We start from the raw sequence: 23,654 nt of genomic DNA, 5'->3' as shown, positions 1-23,654 counted from the left end.
CTGACTTTGGCTTATGGATTTAGGTACTTAGGTAGACATATTTTCTGTCTATATGTAAAAACTTGTTTTATTGTTATACATTAGACAACACAACAGGAGATAGAAAATCTGAGGGCTCAATACCGCACTAAAGTTAAAGATACGTTACAAGCCAAAAGAAAGTACCTGGATGCAAGTAAAGGTGAGTAGATTGCATTTTGGGCTTTTATGTTTAAGTTTCTTATTTAAGAATTTTCTCCTAGTAGCACATTTATGATTGACTTATTTAAAGACGTTATAAATCTTTCCACCTGCACCTTGAGTTTTTCACCTACATATGTGTATTGATCATGTAGTTTCATGGTGTCATTTGTTGCCCCGTACACAGGCTATAGTAGAGTAAACTTTCACATTCCAGTGTCCATAGTTTCTGTTTGCGTTTAGACGTAAGGCATGCGGCATGGCATTGCAAAAGATGATACATGAGCCCTGTCTGTAGTCTAAGAACTGATGCTTCCTGTGAAAAAAACGATATAGCCCACAATCCTGGGTCTTCAGTCTAGTTCTCTGCAGGTGAGAGCTAAAGAGTAATTACGTCTGACACAAACACAAACAGGCAGAACAATTAACAGACAGATAACCATGCAGTCCTTCATCGCATTAGCACTCCCACATTTGTGACACAACATAGAAGAAATGGAAGGCTTGTATTGGATGCTGTATGACCCTAAACAAGAAGTTGCCTGTCCCTATAGCAAACATGGACAAGCTAGGTAAATGAATACATGGACATAGGGAAATGAATCAGCCATGTCATTACAAACTTCAGCCACAGCACGTGAGGCCACCATTACAAGGCAAACAGACAACACCAAATATAACTGCACCAATACCTAGTTACAGTGAAGTGAAATTAAACTGTATCTGAGCACCACAAACTAAAAATGCTATATAATTCATTTTTAATATTTTATATATAAATATTTTTAAGATTTTAAAACAAACTGCTTTATTTTCTTGAGAATTCATTTTTAAAAACACCCCACTTTTATTTCTAGCTGGAGCCATCTTTAGTAAGGGCAGGTGATTCATGTAGCATTTACTTCCTGGAATCCATCTGCCCTTAGATCAATCATGCAGACAGGAGGGCGTGCTTAACCTGAGAAAACCCCTCCTCCACATGAAAGAGAAAAAAGAATGTCCATGTGGACTCATGGCATGTATCATATCGTTTTGGCCTAGGCAAGAAACCAGGAAGCAACTCAAGAAATGTAAAAAAAAAAAAGTGTAAATAAATGATACCATCCTATATATATATATATATATATATATATATATATATATATATATATATATATATATTTACTACGGCTAACAGCAAGGAGTAAAAATAGTCAATGTCAATTGAAAGCGTTAGGTGTTTCCCCTTTAAAACAACAAAAACATTTCAAAGTGTACAGTACAGGGGACCTTGTCATGGACACCAAAAGTGACAGCTTGGAATATTTATATTATATAATTCGGTGGATCCTTCCAAATCCATTTTTTTCTTTGATCTCTCATACTACTTTTATGTCTTCCATTATGTGCAGATGCCCAAAACTGTAGAATTCTTTCATATTTTTTCTTTAGCTTCCTCGCCATATTCCATTTGAACTCTCCTAACCTGTGATTTTCCTTTATTGCCTTCTCACAGTTCTCATATCCTGTGCGGTAATCTCCATATGACATATTTTTATACCAGGTTTTATATAGCTTTCATATGCTATAGAACATAATGTCACAAGCATTTCTTACTTAATTATTAGTGTTGAAATCCAGGCCAGTAGATAAATACATGGTTGAAACTCACGTACTGTATTCAAACTGGCTTACCTGCCAAAGTGTTTGTCATTTTATTTAACCACTTGAACTCTGGAAGATTTACCCCCCGCATGACCAGGCCTTTTTTTTTGCGATACAGCACTGCGTTATTTTACCTGACAATTGCGTGGGCGTGAGAAGCTGTACCCAAATAAAATGTATGTCCTTTTTTTAACACAAATAGAGCTTTCTGTCAGTGGTATTTGATCACTTCTGCGGTTTTTATTTTTTGTGCTATAAACACATAAAAATAAAATCCAATAGAAAAATGTAAAAAAAAAATCAAATGTTTTCATCAATTTAGGCCAATATATATCCTGCTACATGTTTTTGGCAAAAAAAATCCCAATATTGGTTTGCGCAAAAGTTATAGCATCTACAAACTATGGGATATATTTATGGAATTTCTATTTATTTTTATGTGTTTACTAGTAATGGCGGCGATCAGTGACTTTTAGTGGGATTGCGGTATTGCGGCGGACAAATTGGACACTTACTGGCACTTTTGACTCTTTTTGGGGACCAGTGACACTAATACAGTGATCAATGCTAAAAATATGCACTGTCACTGTACTAATCACACTGGCTGGGAAAGGGTTAACATTGGCAATCAAATGGTTAACTGTGTGCCTAATCATGGGTTTTCTCACTGTTGGGGAGGTGCTTTTACTAGGGGAAGGCATTGATCCATGTTCCTGCCCTGCCTACTGACATTTACATAGGCAGATCACCATTCTGGCTCACTGCCTAATGATCGGCGGGTGCCGGTGGACATCAAGTCTGCAGTACCCGCTGTGTCTAATCCCAGCAGGAGTGGGTCGCCGGTGGCACGTATGCGTGCCCCACACCCAGAAGTTTAGGATCAGGTACATGATCCTGCGCAGGAAATCTGCCTTGGCACCGTATATATATATATGCTATATTTCCCAACTCTGTGCAAGAGTATTGCACAGAGTGGCCCCGAACTTCCTCTTCTGGGGTCCACCACTAGATCCTCCTTTTTCTCTGTGTGCCAGCAAAGGAGGCCACTTCCTATGGTGGCTGGTGGCACACGTTCAGGCTGGCTTCCGAGCTGCACCACATGCAACCATAGACACACGTGGCGCAGTTCAGGCCCTCCCTCCCATTCTCCACTTACAGGATTTTACTGACAGCAACAGGAGCCAATCTCTCCCACTGCTCTCACCCAAGCTTTTGAAAGTGAGGAGAGAAGACCTGCAGATGGGCACAGTGCTGGGTTGATACAAGACTCGGGTAAGTATTTTACCTTAAAGTGTTACTAAGCCCAGGACCCTGCATTCACTATATCTGGTCTCCCACAGTACACAGTATAAACTGCTAAATACCTTTTCCCATCAGCAGTATATAGCAGTCTTGTGGTTTCTATCAGCGTCTGGTCGAGCACTGGTTAAATCTTGTAGGAGGAGATTTCTGACTGTCCTATGAGGCTGCATGACCCCTGACCCTCTGTGTGGACAGTGCTGATTGGCCCTGTGCCAATCACATGGACCCTCCCCCCCCCCAAAAAAAAAACACCCTCTAGTACTTCACACCAAACTGAGCCTGTGCAGAGTGCACCCAAGGCTCTATTCTATCAGGAGATGTATTGGGGACAGTGGAAGAAGGGGAGGATCAGACAGCCTTTTTGCAGAGAATTAACCCCTTAGCTTCCATAGTGAGTAAAACAAGCATGCTTTACTGCATAAACAGACTAATTTTACTGTTGTGAGCTTAGTAACTCTTTAACCACTTGCCGACCACCTACCGCATATTTACTGTGGCAGGTCGGCTCTATTGTGTGGAATCCTGTACCTGTATGTCATTTCATGCAATAGCCACTGGGGGGGCGCACACGCTGCCGTAGTTGCGGTCACGCACTGACTGGACACAGGGATGCCAATCAGTGGGTCCACCGGCCACCCATGATCGTTCCCGGAAGAGGCAGAATGACGATCTGCAAACAAGGCAGATCACCATTCTGACGGGGAGAAGAGGGAGATCTTTTGTTCCTGCTAAGCATTTTTTATTTTTTTCACCCGGTGATTCTCTTTCTCATAAAAGCAATCTGAGTGGCTGATTAGCTGCTCACTGATGTTTCTCTGGCTTACCGTTCTCACCGGCAAGCCCGGGAAACAATCCAACGGTTTACACTGCTGGCCACAGAGGTGAAGAGAGACCAGATCGTCTCTGATCACCTCTATGATCTAGAAGAACTGGGGCAATGTCATGACGTCACTTCCGGTCTAGGAGGGAAGTAAACTATTTTTTTTTCTTTTTTTCAATGTTTCATTTTTTTTTTTTAAGGTACAGTGTTAAAAAAAAAATAAGAAAAAAAAATGAAAGTGCCCCATTGCAGAAGCAAACGCTTATGTGAGTCACGCACACTTATGTAAACGGTCCTTTCACCACACATGTGAGGTATCGTCAGAGTGAGAGCAATAATTATAGCACTGGACCTCCTCTGTAAGGCTGGGTTCAATGGCGCTCAGCAGGGGTCCTGTGCACCTCCGTTCACCGTTTCAGGTCTGATTTCAGCCCAAATTTTGGGCTGAAATCAGACCTGAAACTGACCAAAAGACGCACAGGGCTCCTGTGCAAATTCGCACAGGAGCCGCAGCGGAGATATGTGAAGCAGCTCTATAGAGAGCCAGTCAAAATCTCCTGCTATTGCGAATTGGATGCGGGGAAACCGCATCCAATTCGCAATGGTGTGAACCCAGCCTAACTCTAAACAGGTAACCTGTAAGCAATTTTAAAGTGTTGCCTATCAAGATTTTTAAGTATCTTAGTTTGTCGCCATTCCACGAGCGTGCACAATTTTAAAGTGTTACATGTTTGGCATTTATTTACTCAGCATAACATTTTATATTTTACCAAAAACTTGCGTTATGTATTGTGGGGGTTTTTCGCCATTTTACTCTCTAAGGTCTCTGCTAAAAATATATATATAACGTTTGGGGGTTCTATGTAATTTTCTAGCAAAAAATACAGATTTTTTTACTTCAAAAGTGACACTACAAAGTGCTAGTCAAGCAGAGCTTCTGTCATCTTCTGTTATGAAGGATTGGCAGTTTGTCAGCAAATAGTCGTGTTTTAAATTCATAAATCATTCATCCAAATATACACCGATCATCCATAACTATATGAACATTAACAGGTTAAGTGAATCATTTTGATTACCTCATTACAATGGCATCTGCAAGTCAGTGGGATATATTTTGCAGCAAGTCAACGTGTTGTCCCTTAAGTTGATGTGTTGAAAGCAGAAAAATGAGCATCCCAGTTTGTAGTGTATGGAGCTGTTTAGCCACAGACCAGTCAGGGTGTTCATCAGAGGCGGCTCTAGGCTTTGTGAGGCCTTAGGCAAACCTTAGACATGAGGCCCCACTCACTCCCATAACTGAAAAAAATATTTGAGCAATAGAAATTGCTGCAGAAAAGACCGTAAACATGATAAAAGAGATGGTCAGAGACGGCAGACATGATACATGAGATAATCAGAGGCCACAGACATGATACAAGAGATGGTCAGAGGCCACAGACATGACACAAGAGATGGTCAGAGGCCGCAGACATGACACAAGAGATGGTCAGAGGCCGCAGACATGACACAAGAGATGGTCAGAGGCCGCAGACATGATACAAGAGATGGTCAGTGGCCGCAGACATGACACAAGAGATGGTCAGAGGCCACAGACATGATACAAGAGATGGTCAGTGGCCGCAGACATGACACAAGAGATGGTCAGAGGCCGCAGACATGACACAAGAGATGGTCAGAGGCCGCAGACATGACACAAGAGATGGTCAGAGGCCGCAGACATGACACAAGAGATGGTCAGAGGCCGCAGACATGACACAAGAGATGGTCAGAGGCCGCAGACATGACACAAGAGATGGTCAGAGGCCGCAGACATGACACAAGAGATGGTCAGAGGCCGCAGACATGACACAAGAGATGGTCAGAGGCCGCAGACATGACACAAGAGATGGTCAGAGGCCGCAGACATGACACAAGAGATGGTCAGAGGCCGCAGACATGACACAAGAGATGGTCAGAGGCCGCAGACATGACACAAGATATGGTCAGAGGCTGCAGACATGATGCAAGAGATGGTGAGAGGCCACAGACATGATACAACACGATAACGCCACATTGCTGCAGCACCCACAAAACACTAGAGCCACAGACAGAGTTCAGACAGATAATCCCTCTATACACTACTCTGTCCTCTACTACAAGCAGGAGGAGCTGACGCATTCGCTTTGGGTGCCCTGCAGTGCATCCTGGGAGTTGTAGTCTCTGCAGAGCGCAGGCACTAGAGGACCAAGTCCAGTGTGTGGTGTGGAGAACTACAACTCCTGCCTTGCAATGTGGTTCTGGCTTTGGGTGAAGGCTAGGATGGCGGTAGAGCTTGCTATTGCCTGCAGCTGATGAGTATTAACTTAAAAAAAAACACGTTAATAATGTAACCATAAAGATCTGGTTCACACTCACTAATTGCTTCAAGCTCACTGATTGGTTGCTAGAGGTTACTGCACATAATTACCGCTTATCCATTGGTTGCTGTAGGTTACTGCACATCATTACTGCTCACTGATTGGTTGCTATAGGTTATGGCTTATCATTATCACTCTGGTTGCTAGAGGTTATTGCATATTATTAATAATCACTGATTGTTTGAAAGGGGTTACAGCACATCATTACTGCTCACTGGGTGGCAGAGCAGTATTGTGGTGTGTGACGCAATTTTGGGGTACTGTTGGTTGGATGGCAGGATACAGGATACAGTTTAGGTTGATGGTGGCAGCATTGGGGTGAGAGGCTGAGATATCTCCCATATAATGATAGGGGGTAGGATGATAGGATGCCAGAGGTGGGGTACAAGAGGGATGTGGATGATAATGACAGGAGGCAGGGTTGTAAGATGCCAGAGGTGGGGTACAGGGTAATGATGACAGGGGGTGGGGTGGTAGGATTTCAGCAGAGGGGGTAGGATAATTATAGTGGGGAACAGGGGGGATGAAGATGAGGATGATGGGGATAGATTGTTGGATGCTAAAGGTGGGGTACAGGGGGGTGATGGGGATGTTGATGACAGGGGGCAGGGTGGTAGGATGTCAGAAGTAGGGTGTGGGGATGATGATGATTATAGTAGGTGGGGTGGTAGGAAGCTGGAAGAGGGGTACAGGGGGGTGAAGATGACAGGGGGTGGGGTGGAAGGAAGCTAGCAGAGGGGTACTGGGGAGGTTGAAAATGATAGGGGGTGGGGTGATAGGGTGTCAGAGTTCGGGTACAGGGGGATGAAGATGAGAGGTGGTGGAGTGGTATAAAGCTGGCAGAGGGGTAAAGGGGGTGACCATGACAAGGGTGGAGTGGTAGGAAGCTGGCAGAGGGGCGCAGGGGGGATGAAGATGACAGGGGGTGGTAGGAACCTGGCAGAAGGGTGCAAGGGGGAGGAAGATGACAGGGGATGGGGTGGTAGGAAACTGGTAGAGGAGTGCAGGGGGGATGAAGATGACAGAGGCTGGGATGGTAGGAAGCTGGCAGAGGGGATGAAGATGACAGGGGGTGGGGTGGTAGGAAGCTGGCAGAGGGGATGAAGATGACAGGGCACGGGGATGTAGGAAGCTGACAGAGGGGATGAAGATGACAGGGGGTTGGGTAGTAGGAACCTGGCAGAGGGGTGCAGGGGGATAAAGATGACAGGGGGTGAGTGATAGGATTTCAAAGATGGGGTACAGGGGATGAAGATGAGGGGTTGGAGTGGTAGGAAGCTGGCAGAGGGGTACAGGGGGTGAAGATGACAGGGGATGGAGTAGGAAGCTGGCGGTGGGGTGCAGAGGGGATGAAGATGACATGGGTTGGTAAGAACCTGGCAGAGGGGTGCAAGGGGGATGAAGATGACAGGGGTGGGCTGGTCGGAAGCTTGCATAGGAGTGCAGGGTGGATGAAGATGACAGGGGGTGGGGATGTAGGAAGCTGGCAGAGGGGATGAAGATGACAGGGGGACGGGGTGGTAGGAACCTTGCAGAGGGGTGCAGGGGGATGAAGATGATAGGGGTCGGGGATGTAGGAAGCTGGCAGAGGGGATAAAGATGACAGGGAGTGGGGTGGTTGGAAGCTGGCAGGGGGGTGCAAGGGTGATGAAGATGACAGGGGTGAGGTGGCAGGAAGCTGGCAGAGGGGTGCAGGGGGGATGAAGATGACAGGGGTGGGGTGGTAGGAAGCTGGCAAAGGGGTACATGGGGGTGAAGATGACAGGGGGTGGGGATGTAGAAAGTAGAAATGAAGATGACGGGGTGGTAGGAAGCTGGCAGAGGGAATGAAGATGACAGGGGGTGGGGTGGAAGGAACCTGGCAGAGGGCTGAAGATGACAAGGGGTATGGATGTAGGAATGCTGGCAGAGGAGTGCAGGGGGGATGATAAGAAGTATGATGATAGGATGCCAGGCCCAGGAACAGGATAATGATGACAGGGGTCAGTAGGTGGCATCATATGCTGAACGGCAAACATATCATCAGTGTACTGCTCTGTGTCTGAGTGAGGACGCAGTGGCCGGCAGCGGTGATATTCTGGGCGCCGGTCATGGGATGCCGTTTGTGTCCGGTAGTGTCGTGCAGTACCTTGAGACCTGGATGATCGGCAGGCGCCAGCTCCATTACGGATTTGATCAGGGAGCTGCTCAGCCGCTGCGGGCATTATCAGAGCTCTGTCTGCAAGTGCACATGGTAGGAGAAGGAGATCCTCAGAGCGCGGAAGAAGGGGAGGAGCCAGAGGAGGGAACTACATGCAGCCACTTGGGATCATGACTCCTGAGCTCTCGGGCAGTTCTCAAGTGGCCGGGGAAAACCTGGTTGCGCGTACCGTAGGCTTTTGCCCCGCATTAAAGGCTCTGAGGACGCTGACCAGGGGACATTCACTCCCACACACGGTAGGCAAATTAGGTCGGCCGCGAGGCCCCTGGGAGTGGGAGGCCTTAGGCGACCGCCTAATTTGCCTAATTAGAGAGCCGCCTCTGGTGTTCATGTTGAGCCGTGTCCACGGCCAAAACAATGGGCACATGAGCATCAGAACTGGACCACGGAGCAATGGAAGAAGGTGGCCTGGTCTGATGAATCACGTTTTCACATGTGGATGGCTGGGTGCATGTGCGCTATTTACCTGGGGAAGAGATGGCACCAGGATTCAGTTTAGGAAGAAAGCAAACCAGCGGAGACAGGGTGATGCTTTGGGCAATGTTCTGCTGGGAAATCGTGGGTCCTGCCATTCATGTGGATGTTACTCGACATTTACTACCTGCCTAAATATTGTTGGTGACCAAGTACACGCCTTCATGTAAATGGTCCCCCCCTAATGGCAGTGACCCCTTTCAGCAGGAGGAACACAACAATGAGTTTGAGGTGTTGACTTGGCCTCCGTGGCGGCTGGTGCTCAAAATTTTTGAGGGGGGCCACGCAAACAAAGAAGCAGCGCCTCTCTCCTCCTCGCCGTTTTTTCTCCTCGGCTCTCTTCCTTTGCAGCTCTCCTCCTCGGAGGGAAGCGGCAGCTGCGGCTCCTGTGTCCGATAGGATCGCCTAATGCTTTGGCCAATCGTGAGACAGGTCTCACTGACCTGCCTGCTGATTGGCAGGGAGGAACGTTAGTTTGAAGAAAGCGAAACTTAATTCGCTATGCCACACAACAGTGCTCTGCGCCCCAAGCCCACCCTATTTTGAAGCCTATTAGAGCCTCTGCCTCTAATCACATGCTTCAAAATACACACCCCCCACCTATCCCTGCCATAGTATCTCATGTGTCCAGCGTCCTGAAAGGGGTCGGGCACATGAATAGGGATGGCGGCAGAGGTGTCAAGGGGGTGGGGCCTGTGCGCCCACAATGCACTGCCCGCCACTGCTTGGCCTCCAAAGTCTCCAGATCTCAATCCAATCGAGCACCTGTGGGATGTGCTGGAAAAACAAGTGCGATCCATGGAGGCCCCACTTCACAACTTACAGGACTTAAAGTTGTTGTGAAGGCAGAAGGAATCTATCTTAATGCATTCTATGAATTAAAATAAAAAACCTTCTGTGTGTAGCAGCCCACCTCAGCATCCCTAATACTTATCTGAGCCCATCTCTATCCAGCAATGTACATGAGAGCCTCAGCCATCCAGTATTCTCCCTTCTGATTGGCTGAGATACAGCAACGGCGCCATTGGCTCCCACTGCTGTCAATCAAAGTCAGAGGGGGCGGGGCCAAACCATGGCTCCTTGTCTGAATGGACACACAGAGCTATGGCTCGGCTCCGTTGCCTCCATAGCAAGCTGCTTGCTGTGGGGGCACTCGGCAAGAGGGAGGGGTCAGGAGCACTGAAGCAGGACCCGAGAAGAGGAGGATCAGGGCTGCTCTGTACAAAACCACTGTGCAGAGCAGGTAACATGTTTGTTATTTTTAACCACACGCCGACCAGCCGCCGCAGTTGTACTGCGGCAGTATGGCTCAGCTGGGCAAAACGACGAAGTCGCTTTGCCCTGTGGACACGTGCCCCTCGCTCACCCCCCCCCAGCCAATGCGAGTGCGCGGCGGTCGCTGCTGAGTCACACAGTTTCCGGTTCTCTGAGGGGGGAAATTACAGATCGTCTGTTCATACTCTGTTATCTCCCCTGCACAGTCCCCTCTCCCCTTCAGTTAGAACACAAACTAGGACACACTTAATCCCTTCACTGCCCCCTAGTGTTAACCCCTTCACTGCCAGTGACATTTTTACAGTAATCAATGCATTTTTAATCGCACTGATCACTGTATTAATGTCAATGGTCCCAAAAATGTGTAAAAATTGTCCAACGTGTCCGCCATAATGACGCAGTCACGATAAAAATCACAGATTGCCACCATTACTAGTAAAAAAAATGCTATAAATCTATCCCCTATTTTTTAGACGTTATAACTTTTGCGCAAACGAATCAATATACGCTTCTTGCAATTTTTTTTCACCAAAAATATGTAGAAAAATATGTATCAGCCTAAATTGAGGAAAAATATAGTTTTTTTTATATATTTTTGGGGGATATTTATTATAGCAAAAAGTAAAAAATAATGTGCCTTTTTTCAAAATTGTCGCTCTTTTTTTCTTTATAGCACAAAAAATAAAAACCGCAGGGGAGATCAAATACCACCAAAAGAAAGCTCTATTTGTGGGAAAAAAAGGACGTCAATTGTGTTTGGGCGCAATATCGCACGACCACGCAATTGTCAGTTAAAGTGATGCAGTGCCGAATCGCAAAAAGTGCTCTGGTCAGGAAGGGGGTAGAATCTTCCGGGGCTGAAGCGGTTAAAGAAAAAAATATTTGAATCTTAATTATCACTTTAAAGGATCTTTTACTGACGGAATAGCCACCCAGCACTGTCCTACCCAGTATCAGGAAAAATGTGTCTATCACCCAGGGCAAGGATGTGGAACTGCACCCCCTCTCACACTGTTAATGCATGCCGTAGCATTGGTTTACTGCCCTTTGTCCATTCTCTTTCCCCTTGTTCCACTGTGCCAAAGGGCAGCTGCCCTTCCTGCCCTCCCCTTGTCCCAGCCCTGATCCTACCGTACCGGATATGAATAGACCCTTGGACAGAGCTCCTAGGTCCTGGACCTGTCTGCCAACTACACAGTATTATAACAATACAGCTTCAGATACAGCAGCATACCTGCAGAGGTCTCATGGCATCCATGCCTCGATGGGTCAGGGCTGTTTTGGCAGAAGAAGAGGGACCTGCTCAATATTAGTTGGGTGGTCCTAGTCATGGCTGATCTGTATGTATTTATAATTTACAGTAAAAATCTGCTTTCACTGAAAGATTGGTAAAAGCTATTTTTAATTTACCGTTATGATTAATTCAAATTTTTAGCTTTATACAAAATTATTACCTGTATCAATATTTAGCCTTCTGATTTGCTAAAGCTTCATAAATTCAATTAAAATGTAGTTTCTTTGTAATCATGGGAGCGCTGGGGATGATGGTTTGTATGCAGAAAGCTCCAAGATTTCCAGTAACTCGATTCATTTACCAGCAATTTGTTACGCATTTGGTTATAGCAGGAAAACCCTCCCACTTAGCAGTAGGGGGGTCAGGCCCGGTTCATACTCACGGGGTGCGATTTGGACAGGACACGCACCACTTTGCTGTTAAAATTACATGCGATTCTGCAGCAGTGGAATTTAAGCCATTTATACTGTATGGCTCAAATCGCAAAACACATTCACACCAAAATCATGCAGGACCCCTTTTTTTTGCAGCACCAGAATTAGATCGCATGGGTGTTCACACCCATTCAATCTGATTCTGAAAATCGCACTGCGTTTTGCAAAATGATTTTGGGGTGTCATTAACTTAAAGAGCAACTGCAGTCTGCTCACATAATTTGTAATAAAAACATCTTTGCCATTCTGAAGCTTCCATACAACCACTTTGCATATTATTTTATATATACTGTGATTCTGTACTTGCCAAATATGCTGCAGAAATCTCCCTCCACTAAGTCTAGCTGCAGCAATTTTCACTGTGAGGTGAGCTGAACCTGCTGCCTGTTCACTTCCTGGATTTACACAGAGGCACGCCTCCAGCTCTGCAGATCTCATTGGCTCTCTTATGACTCATCCCCCCTCCCTTCCTTTTCACAGTGAGAGAGCTGTGCATGATGTCATAAGCCTAGGCTAATGACCAAACAGGAAGTGGGCTGCATAAGGTATTTACTGGCAGAAAAAAAAATGTTTTACTATGTTTTACTTTAACGTTAAAAAAACAAGGGCAGAGGATTTAATAGATGGAAAGATGAAAAAAATGACTGAAGGTCCACTTTAATATACTCACCCACAGTGGTTTGCATGAATGGGGTGCGATTTTGATGCGGTGCGGAAACCGCATCAGTGTGAACCGGTCCTAATAGCACTGGCTGTAGGAAAGTAGAAGATTCCATCTGACAGTTTCAATAGAACAGTTGCAAGTAAGACTGCCAGGTTTCTGTCACTGTCTGTGACCCCTCTGGGGAGATTTCCGATAACTTATTGTTCTGAACGGAGCTGGCTTTTTAGAATAATAATTAAGGGTATCCTTATTCTGCAGAAATAATCCATACACATCCACTATTTAAAGTGATTGTAAAGGATCGTTTTTTTTTCTATTTAAATAACAAACATATCATACTTACCTCCACTGTGCAGCTCGTTTTGAACAGAGTGGCTCCGATCCTCAACTTCTGGGGTCCCCCGGCGGCTCTCGCAGCTTCTCCCCGCTTCAGATAACCCCCTAGGAGAAGCACTCTCCCGGGGGGGTTACCTTGCGGGGGCTCACTCCCGAGTCTAGCATTCGGCATCCATAGGCACGAATGCCAGACTCGGCCCCGCCCCCCAGCACCCACGTCATTGGATTCGATTAACAGCAGCGGAAGCCAATGGCTGCGCTGCTATCAACCAAGCCAATCAATAGCTGAGACCCCCTGCAGAGAGGGACAGCGCGTCTCCGCTAATGTAAATATGGGGCTCCGGTAAATAAAACGGGGAGGGGGGATGGGGGCCCGGTTATTGCCAGAAGTTTTTTCACCTTAATGCATGGTTTACAACCCCTTTAATGACCCTGTAATCTGCTTTTCATTAAATCGTTTTTTTTGCTGTGTTTTTTGCCTCCTTGTAAGGTCCTCTGTGAGTTCCGAATCCTCTCCTTCTCCCCCTCGCTTCTATTCTATATAGAACAAACAGCACACATTAGCTGTGGTCATGTGCACTGCTTTAGTACACTACAATTTGTTCCATAGTCATCTCGGGAGTGAGCAAGAGAGGGTGGCTACATTCCTACATACAGTGGGACCATAGAGAACGAATGTAGCCACCCCTTAATTGGAAATCAGGTCCCAGCAGCAAAAGAAGGCCCATCTCTAGGAAAAAATGACATGTAAATACATACCTCCCAACTGTCCCTGATTTGGAGCAATGTCCCTCTGTCCCTCATTCCTCCTCATTTGTCCCTCATTTTGGTCTGATCCATATAGTTGTATATAAAATGCACTTTATCTATCAAAAAGTGTTTTCCAGGGCTAAACCTTTTATATGATTTCTAAATTGCTGCATTTGTAGATTTCAAAAGCCAATATAAAGCAATAGTAGTGGTAAAAAAAAAACTTGTGGGTTAACCAATTTTATTTTTTGTACAATTCTCCTTTAACGGGGTGTGGCAATGGGGTGTGTCCTATACTCCCATACTTTTGCTGATAGGTGTCCCTCATTCCCATCTCAGAAAGTTGTGATTTATGGTAAATAGTGCATTGTACATCAATTACCTTACTCCTCAGACTTGATTTCAAATAGAGGAGCACCAAAATAAAAGTTTTGGTGCCGAAACTGAAAATTCAGAATGTATTTGGCCGAAACCAAAAATGACAGTTTTTAAAAATATATATATTTTTATATATAATTATATTATATTCAACTTTTTAATTAGTATCATGCATAAAGAGCATTAAATGAATATGAATTTATTGTCGGCCTTTATCAGCACCTTTAGCGCAAAAAAAGCTCAAGAAAAATGCATAAACTCTATGTATGTCTTCACATTGGTCCGTTGCGCTTCTGTTGTGTTAAAAGTCTTTCTGCATTTTTGGTCAGTTAAAAAAAACACACCTCCCCATTGAAATGCATTGGAAACGCAACAAGAATGTATCAATAACGCACCCGTGTTACGTTTTTGATGACGTTTTTGAATCACATGACCTATGAAAAAAACACTATAAGCACAGTAAAATGGCTGTAAAATGTTTCAGCTTCTGAAATTTTGGTGCATCTCTAATTTGCCCTTGCGATCTGCTGCGAGAGTCAAGTTAACAACACCTCAAAGGCAGGTTGTTTGCCTGCACCTGTCTGCACTAGCTGGCATGGCACAAAAGTACCATGCAATGTGGTTTCTGTCACGTTTCAAAAAGTAGTGCATGCACTACTTTTTGGTGCCATGCAATTTCAGCCTATTCAAAATGAATGGGGCTGAAATTGCACTGCACAAATCTGCATGTAAAGCGATTCACATTCAGTTCTAGTGTGAACTGGGCCCTTAGCCATCCTGCAGTGTATTGGAACAAGGACAAAGTTTCCTGTATGAGCTCATTTCCTGCCCCAGGGAGCAGATCTTATCGGGCACTTCCCCCCATCTCCACCACCTCTTTGGGATCTCCTGCCTCTGGAGCCTAAGAGAGAAGACCTGGTCACTGGAAGTGTGGCCTCCATCAATAAGAGGTGTCCATATCAAGCAGGCACTGATGTGGACACCCAAAGAAGGACCCCAGGAAGTAAATAGAAGAAGAGAGAAGGACTGTCATGTGATCACGGCTTCAGATAAAGTGGAACTAAACTTAAAGCAGAGGTCCACCCGCTCCTTTAAAAATTTAAAGTCAGCAGCTACGCATACTGTAGCTGCTGAGTTTTAACATAAGGACATTACTTGTCCTGGAGTCCAGCGATGTCGGCACCGCAGCCAATGTTTATATCGGCTGGTCGGGTGCTGCCGCCACCATTGCTGGTAAGAAAACTCGCAGTGTAGCCTTTCAGGCCTTTTGCGCATGCGCTCTGCGCTCCCTCACTGGCCCGGCAGAAGGGGGGCCGAGCTGCTGACGTACTTCGCCACGGCCTGGTCTCCCGGAAGTGGGGACAGGGTACCTGCAAAAAACAGCCAAATGTGGCACCGGAGGGGGGGAGGAATCAGATAAGAAGAAGTTTCATGTCTCCTCTGCAATAATAAGCACTTACCTGCCTCCTCGCAGTCTTCTATTGAATGCACAATGAGCTGTACATGCGCAAGAGTGGGCGGGAGCAATCTCTTATAGAGGAAGGGCAGGTGCAGGGTGTGTGTTAATGAGGTCAGCTGCTGAAGTATTTCCTTTGAATGGTTTTCATGTCATAAGGCCCCTTTCACACTGGGGCAGGAGGTGCGTCGGCGGTAAAGCGCCGATATTTTTAGCGGCGCTTTACCGTCGGATTTGTGGTGCTATTCGGCCACTAGCGGGGTGGTTTTACCCCCCGCTAGATGCCGAGAAAGGGTTAAAAAGCACCGCAAAGCGCCTCTGCAGAGGCGCTTTGACAGCTGTATAGCCACAGTGCCCCTGAAATTCAATGGGCAGGAGCGGTGGAAGAGCGGTATACACGCTGCTCCTTCACTGATCCCAAGATGCGGCTAGCATGTCTTTTTTTACCGTCCTGCTAGCGCACCGCTCCAGTGTGCAAGCCCTCGGGGCTTTCACACTGGAGACACAGCAGCGGCTGTTTCAGGTCGGTTTGCAGGCGCTATTTTTATCGTAATAGCGCCTGCAAAACGACACAGTGTGAAAGGTGTCTAAGGGATGGGTTTCAGGTAGTAATAGAGGAGTTTTCTATGGGAGTGACTGGAAACTGAGGTTTGCTCTAGAATTTAGAGAAAGCTTTTTCTTTTCTACAACAGAGGTACGTGGTATATTGGTAGAGAAGCTCGAATTTAGAAAAAAAATTGCCTTCAAAGTGGTTGTAAAGGCAGAAGTTTTTGCTATAGATTTTTAAAGATATAAAAACCTTCATTCTGTGTGTAGCAGCTCCCTCAGCCCCCCCCCCCCCCCCCAGATATTTACCTGAGCCCCATCTCTATCCAGCGATGTACATGAGTGCCTCGGCTGCCCGGGACTCTTCCTCCTGATTGGCTGAGACACAGCAGCAAAGTCTTGCTGTTGTCAATCAAAGTCAGTTAGCCAATCAGGAGAGAGAGGGGGCAGGGCCAAATCGTAACTCTGTGTCTCAGGTCGGGTGCCCCATAGCAAGCTGCTTGCTGTGGGGGCACTCGACAGGAGGGAGGGGCCAAGAGAGCCAGCGAGGGACCAGAGAAGAGGAGGATCCAGGCTACCCTGTGCAAAACCACTGCTCAGAGCAGGTAAGTATAACTTGTTTGTTATTTTTAAAGAAACAAAAAAGAGACTTTAGCATCACTTTAAGTAAAATGAGCATTTGGATATTTTTTCATTTTTTTTCTTTCATACCAGCAGTTACTGTAGTTAGAGAGGGTGGGAAGAGGGTCGCTAACATTCTGGAGCTGGGATTTAAAGTGGAATAAAACTCGAAGCAGGCCTCCAGGAGGAAAATTCTGTAATGTGCTTGTATGTACCGCATACTAGCACATTATGAGAGATTACCTGTCAGAGGAAGCCCTCCAGCCCTGCACTGTCAGTGCTCGGGCACTACCATCTTCTCTTGGCCTTCCTTCCGGGTTCACGCTGTTTGAATGGCCATGCCACAATGACATCACTCTTGCTCAAGCCAAAGGGCCTCACTTCATCATGGCACACAGCGAGTGCCATAAATGTACTCTAAGCTGCGCATGCCCAGCATCGTATACATTACTGCTGACAGGCATGGGGAAGCATTTATGACCATTAGGGTCTCTTCAGTCATAAAAAAAAAAACCTTCCTGTCAGCGTTTTTTTTTATATATATATATATATATATATATATATATATATATATATATATATATATATATATATATATATATATATATATATATATATATATATTTGAGTCTAATACCACTTTAGAAATATATACTAGATTTTTTTTTAAATCCAGAATTTAGTGTCACTTTAAATGTAAGGCTAGGATAAAGGAAGACATAAGGATTTGTATGAGCCTATTCCTGCATATTAAAATCTCAGCACATTATCTTTAAAGAACACACCAGCACGGAATAATAATGAGAAGTCACTGGGGGATAAGGAAACGCTTGCTAAAAATTCCAGTTTTCCTATCTTGTCTCCATGGTGCGTACCCATATTAATGCAAATAGTAAAGTTCTTCAGAAGTCAGAATATGTTCTAACAAGCTAGTTTTACCTCTTTCAGCTGCTACATTTTATATCTCAGTAAGCCATGAGTTAAAGGCCATTATGTTCATTGCCTCTGCCAGTGTTGTGTCAGTTACTTTTATAGTATTTTGTAGTTTTATATAAGTACCTTATGTGCTCAGTTTGTAAATCATTATTTTATTGATGAGTAAGCAGAAAAGTATGTCATTTTTTTTATACTTTGATATGTAATGTGGGGTCACTCCACCATTGCTGCACATCTGCAATACACGTGGTGCAATACAAGAGACATTTTGCTGTTTGCTTGGCCAGGAACTATAGACAGCTCCCCAAATCCTTCTTCCCTATTCCTAGAAACTTCTTTTGCTGACTGGACCATGGACAAATTACATCCTCAGTTGGAAGTAGAATACCTGGGTTATAGCTGCAGCAATATGCCTTAAAGTGATTGTAAGGGTTAATTTTTTTTTTTTTAAATAACAAACATATCATACTTACCTCCACTGTGGTCTTCTGGGGTCTCACACCGGCTCTCGCGGCTCCTCCCCACAGCAGATAACCCCCTAGGAGAAGCACTCTCCTGAGGGGGTTACCTTGCGGGCACACTATTGATTCCAGCATTCCGTGTCTATAGATGCCGAATGTATGACTCCACCCCGCCCCCTGGTGCCCGCATCATTGGATTTGATTGACAGCAGTGGGAGCTGATGGCTGCGCTGCTATCAATCTATCCAATCAAGAGCCAATAACCCCAGGCAGAGAGAGAGAGCGCGTCCCCGCTGGGTCAAGTTCCAGGGCTCAGGTAAGTAAAATGGGAGGGGGGGGGGGAGCAGGGGGCTGGGGGGCCGGTCAATTCCCAAGTGTTTCTTCATCTTAATGCATAGGAAAAAACACAAAGGTTTATAACCACTTTAACCCCTATATTGTTTTTTTTTGTTTTGTTTTTTTTCAGCTAGCGGTTCTCTAACTGATAAAAGTGGTCCAAGCAGTGAACTTGCAGCTGGATCACTTTTAGAAGTGGTGGGACGGGTCACCCTTCTCTGACGCTTTCTGGTGGTTCTAGGGCTTACCTGTATGATCGGTAGCCCCAAGAACCGCAGGTCACGGAGATGAGCGGAGGAACGATGGGCCCAGCTCATGTCTATGGTCTAGAACAGTGTTTCTCAACTCCAGGCCTCAAGGCGCCCCACCAGGTCATGATTTCAGGATTTCCCTCAGATGAAACAGCTGTGGTAATTACTAAGGCAGTGAAACTGATCAAATCACCTGTGCAAAATAATGGAAAGCCTGAAAACATGACCTGTTGGGGCGCCTTGAGGACTGGAGTTGAGAAACGCTGGTCTAGGAGGACCAGAGTGACGTCATGACGTCACGTCCAATTCCTGCCCAATCAAAATAAGATTTTTTTTTTAAAGCATTAGATCAATTATTTACATTGTAGAGGAGAGATGTGGGGTCTTATTGACCCCCACATCTCTACATAAAGAGGACCTGTCACTGCTTATTTCTATCAAAAGGGATGTTTATACTTCTTGTGATAGAAATAAAAGTGATTCAAAAAAATGTTAAAGCATCAGTGTAAAAATAAAAGAAAGTATTAAAATATTTTTTTTTTAAAACACCCCGTCCCCCTGTGCTCGCGCACAGAGGTGAATGCATAGGTAGGTCACCCACATATGTAAATGGTGTTCAAACCACATGTGAGGTATCGCCGTCAACGTCAGAGCAAGAGCAATAATTATAGCATTACATCTTGGTAATTCTAAACTGGTAACATGTAGAAATTTTTAAAGCGTTGCCTATGGAGATTTTTAGGTACGGTAGTTTGCTGCCATTCCACGAGCGTGCGCAATTTTAAAGCATTACATGCTGGTTATCTATTTACTTGGTGTAACATCACCTTTCATAGTTTTTTCCTCCAAAAAAACGCTGCATAAATACCGTGTGACATAAAAAATTGCAACGATCGCCACTTTATTCTCTAGGGTCTCTGCTAAAAAAAAAAAAAATAGAGCAGGACAAGAAGGGATGGTTAAAAATTCTCTTGCTGTCTACACTACACTTTGGTACCTAGGACAGGAATACACGACAGTCTCAGAGAGCAAAGGAAGCTGTGCCACCAGTCATCGGTATTCTATAGCCCACCCCCCCCCCCAGCGCAGGGACCTCCAAACCTTCTAAACAAAGGGCCAGTTTGCTATTCTTCAGGCTTTAGGGAGGCCAGACTTTAACCAGTGGGAGAAGAAAATGCCAGATAATCAGAGCAAGTGCACAATGTCTCAGGCTTGGTGGTCTGTGGAAGTAGAAAACATTCAGTAGGAGGAGGAATAGAGCCCCACCGTTGGTGTTAATGAGAGGAATAGTGCCCCACCATTGGTGTAAGTGGGAGGAATAGTGCCCTATCCTTGGTCTCAGTGGGAGCAATAGTGAGTGCCCAATCCCTGGTGTCAGTGGGAGGAATAGTGCCTCATCGTTGGTGTCTGTGGCAGGAATAATGCCTCATCGTTGGTGTCTGTGGCAGGAATAATGCCTCATCGTTGGTGTCTGTGGCAGGAATAATGCCTCATCGTTGGTGTCAGTGGGAGGAATAGTGCTTTATATTAGTGAGAAGAACATTGTGTCAAGGGCCAGATAAAGGAGAGCAAAGGACCTCATCTGGCCCGTGGGCCACAGTTTGGAAACCACTGCTCCAGCGGAAGCACTCCTGCAGTACTTGTAATTGTGGGACAGTTTATGCTGAGCTGAATATTCTGTTACCGCTGTTCTATTTCTCCTCTCTCATCAGCGCATTAGTTAAACTACTTGTAACCCCCAAAGACTGTGTGGTGGTTTCCTCTGAGTACATACTTCCTAGGCCCCGCCTACATTCAGATATCTTCAATTCTGCTCAAAGCCTCCTATCATGTCTCTCTAAATGTGGTTTAAACACAAAAAGAGCCATCCCCACGCTTGGGCTATAATTAACCCTTTTGTTGTCTGAGCCATTTTTGCAAGTGTCTGTCTAAAAATCATTTTAATTCTTAAGATTAGTTAAAAGTCCCAAACATTGGATATTAATGAAAGTAGGGACCCTGGAGAATAAAATGAGGATGGATTCAAATTTTTATGTCATATGATATTAGCACAATGGTCTATCAAGTGCAAATGTCCATTATAAATGACACTAAAGTTCATTTTAGGGCACAATAGCACAAAATATTACAGATTTTTTTGTAAAATAGAAATGTTAAGGTTGCAGCAAGTAAATAGATACCCAACATGTTAAAGCGGAGTTCCATCCTAATTTGCATGCATGTCTGCATGTGTTGCCGATCGCTTCGCCATTCCTTTTTGGATAGGGCCTTTTTTATCATATATAGAACCTTTTTTTGTTGAAAAAGCTGCACTACCATCATATCCTTTTTCGCATTGGTTCTTGGGATACCAGTGTAATCAATCCTAGGAGTCAATGGGCATCCTACGTTGCTAGCATCGCATTATTTCTAAACCGGACGCAAAGCTAGGGTCCATTGCTACGGCAGTGATAAGTTCCCACTGCACATGTGTGAGAGCGGGAGGTGCTTGCTGGGTAGCCAGCAGCATATTATTCTGGAAGAGACCCCCTAGCAGGCTTCAGATGCCTACACTCAGTATGGACACTTTCTGAATTAGGAGGGTACAGCGAGTACCAATACTTTTTACTAAAACAGAAAGTGTTGTCAGATGTAGCGTATGGCAATTTTAAATCCATAATTGGCAACTATCATGGGGGGGGGGTGAGCCTTAAAGCTCTTATGCTGTGTACGCATGATTGGAATTCTCGTCGGAAAAGTCTTGGATGGTTTTTCCGATGGAATTCCGCTCAAGCTTGTGTTGCCTACACACAGTCACACCAGATTCCAGTCGTCAAGAACGCGGTGACGTACAACACTATGATGAGCCGCGAAAATGAAGTTCAGTGCTTCCGAGCATGCGTCAAATTGTGGGAGGCCTAGAGGGGGAAAGGCTTAGAAAAAGATCTGTAAAGAAGAGTGGACCTAAAACCCTCCGGAGATGTGTGCAAACCTGATAACCAACTACAAGAAACGTCTTACCTCTGTGCTTGCCAACAAGGCTTTCTCCACCAAGTACTAAGTCATGTTTTTCTTGGGGATCAAATACTTATTTTACTCACTGACCTGTAACTCAATTTATAATATTTGTATCGTGTGTTTTTTTTCTGGATTTTTGGTTGATATTCTGTCTCTATCATTTAAAATACACCTATGATAAAAATTTTATAGACCCTTCATTTCTTTGTAAGTGGGCAAACTTGCAAAATCTGCAGGGATCTAATAATTATTTCCTCCCCCCCCCCCCACTGTATATCTGTAGTGTTTACTTATCTCTCTCCAAAGCTCTAAGTGTTGTTTCTCTCTGGTGCTTTGTTTCTCTGTTATCAGCATAAGTCACTTCTGAGAAGCTGTTCACAACACAGCTCTACATCAGTCTTTTTCAATCAATATGCCCAGGCACCCTGGTGTGCCTTCCGCTTTCCCAATTGCCCCCAAAATTGTAAACAAGCCAGCTGGTGGATCAAGCCTGCCTTTTGGTTGCAAAAAGTCACAGGTTTTCATTGTGCACCATTATAACCCTCCAGCTGCTAGTGTCCTAACAACCAATGACATCCTTGGTTGATAGGAAGGACGTTGGGTGCCTCGTAGAATCCTTGTTAGACCCGCCTCAGCCCCTCTCCATTAGTACTTTGGTCCAGGGTTGCCAACCTCCCACAGCATTTTTTACTGACAAAACATGAAAAATTTACTGGCGGAGCACATTTTTTACTGGCAACCAGAGAATTTACAGAACTCCTATTGAAAACTTAAGCCCCATACACACTATCAGATTTTCTGCTGATTTTTGTCTTCAGCTTTACCAAAACCATGTAGTACAAGGGCCTGCCTGATTGCAAATGTTACCGGCCTCAAAATGTGAATTAAGAGAGCCGATGATTGTAGACGCAATGAGATAAGGTGATCAGCTTGGCGTGGACTGCAAAGAATCACACAAACAGCATGAGATATGACCACTGACTTTATGGCTGGAAGTAGTTTAATTTTTACATAACAATACATCTTTTACATTTTTATAGTCACATGTTTATAAACATTAACAATATATATAATACCGATTTTAACTAAAGTATTTTAAAACGTAGTTATAACAATGAACATTACTATATTTTAATAACATATATCCTTGTTATTCAGTGTTATAGATAATTATCTTTATCTCTCTGGTACACTTTAAGTGTGCAATAATCATACTAGCGATGCATTGCTTTAATACAAATAATATCATTGTAGTACTCTTTTTTAACCACTAGATGGTGCACATTGCATGTCTGTATGATGCAATACATAAGCTTTACATACAATAGGTTTTTTTCTATATTAAATAACAGAAAACATGTGCTTCTATAAATCTATGCAATTTCCAATAAATCAGGTTTAAATATACCTATTTAGAAAGGTTTAGTGTTTATCATAGACATTTGTTCTGATTAATGCAGTATTTTCATGTTCTTTTGCACTTTTCCCTTGTTTCTGACACATGCTGTTCTAAACTTCTAATTACAGCAAAACTATAGCATAAAATCTGCTGAGACTTTTTCTGCATCTGCTCAAGATGTTTAGGAATCTTTCTATCACAGGTTAATACAGATTAGGAACAATTTAGAGTACATACCTGCAAAGAATCACACAAACAGCATGAGATATGACCACTGACTTTATGGCTGGAAGTAGTTTAATTTCCAGTCACATGGTGTGTGGCCTTATATAGACTCTGTTTGTGTACCTTCTCTGCCATCTACTGGTTATTAATAGAATAGAAGGGACATGTTTAGAAATATAAAAAAAAAATGAATATGTACTTTGCTTTGGGGTGTCTGTTTTGTGACCATATAAACCCCAGTCCGTCACACTTACACATTGAAACTCCTAAGGTTTAACC

General features: G+C 44.5%; 1 protein-coding gene across 3 annotated transcripts in view; it reads left to right on the top strand.

The window, feature by feature from the left end:
• FES (FES proto-oncogene, tyrosine kinase) overlaps positions 1–23,654 on the top strand; it is a 292,890-nt gene that overhangs the window by 124,027 nt on the left and 145,209 nt on the right. For all 3 annotated transcript variants that reach the window (XM_077471222.1, XM_077471221.1, XM_077471223.1), the window contains one exon: positions 85–181. In XM_077471222.1, coding sequence (XP_077327348.1) covers positions 85–181 — 97 coding nt within the window. The remainder of the gene's footprint in view (positions 1–84; positions 182–23,654) is intronic.

Source organism: Lithobates pipiens, unplaced genomic scaffold (genome assembly GCF_037356315.1).
Source record: "Lithobates pipiens isolate NorthernLeopardFrog02 unplaced genomic scaffold, aLitPip1_a1.2 Scaffold_8, whole genome shotgun sequence".
Taxonomy (NCBI): domain Eukaryota; kingdom Metazoa; phylum Chordata; class Amphibia; order Anura; family Ranidae; genus Lithobates; species Lithobates pipiens.
This window is presented reverse-complemented; position numbering and strand designations above follow the sequence as displayed.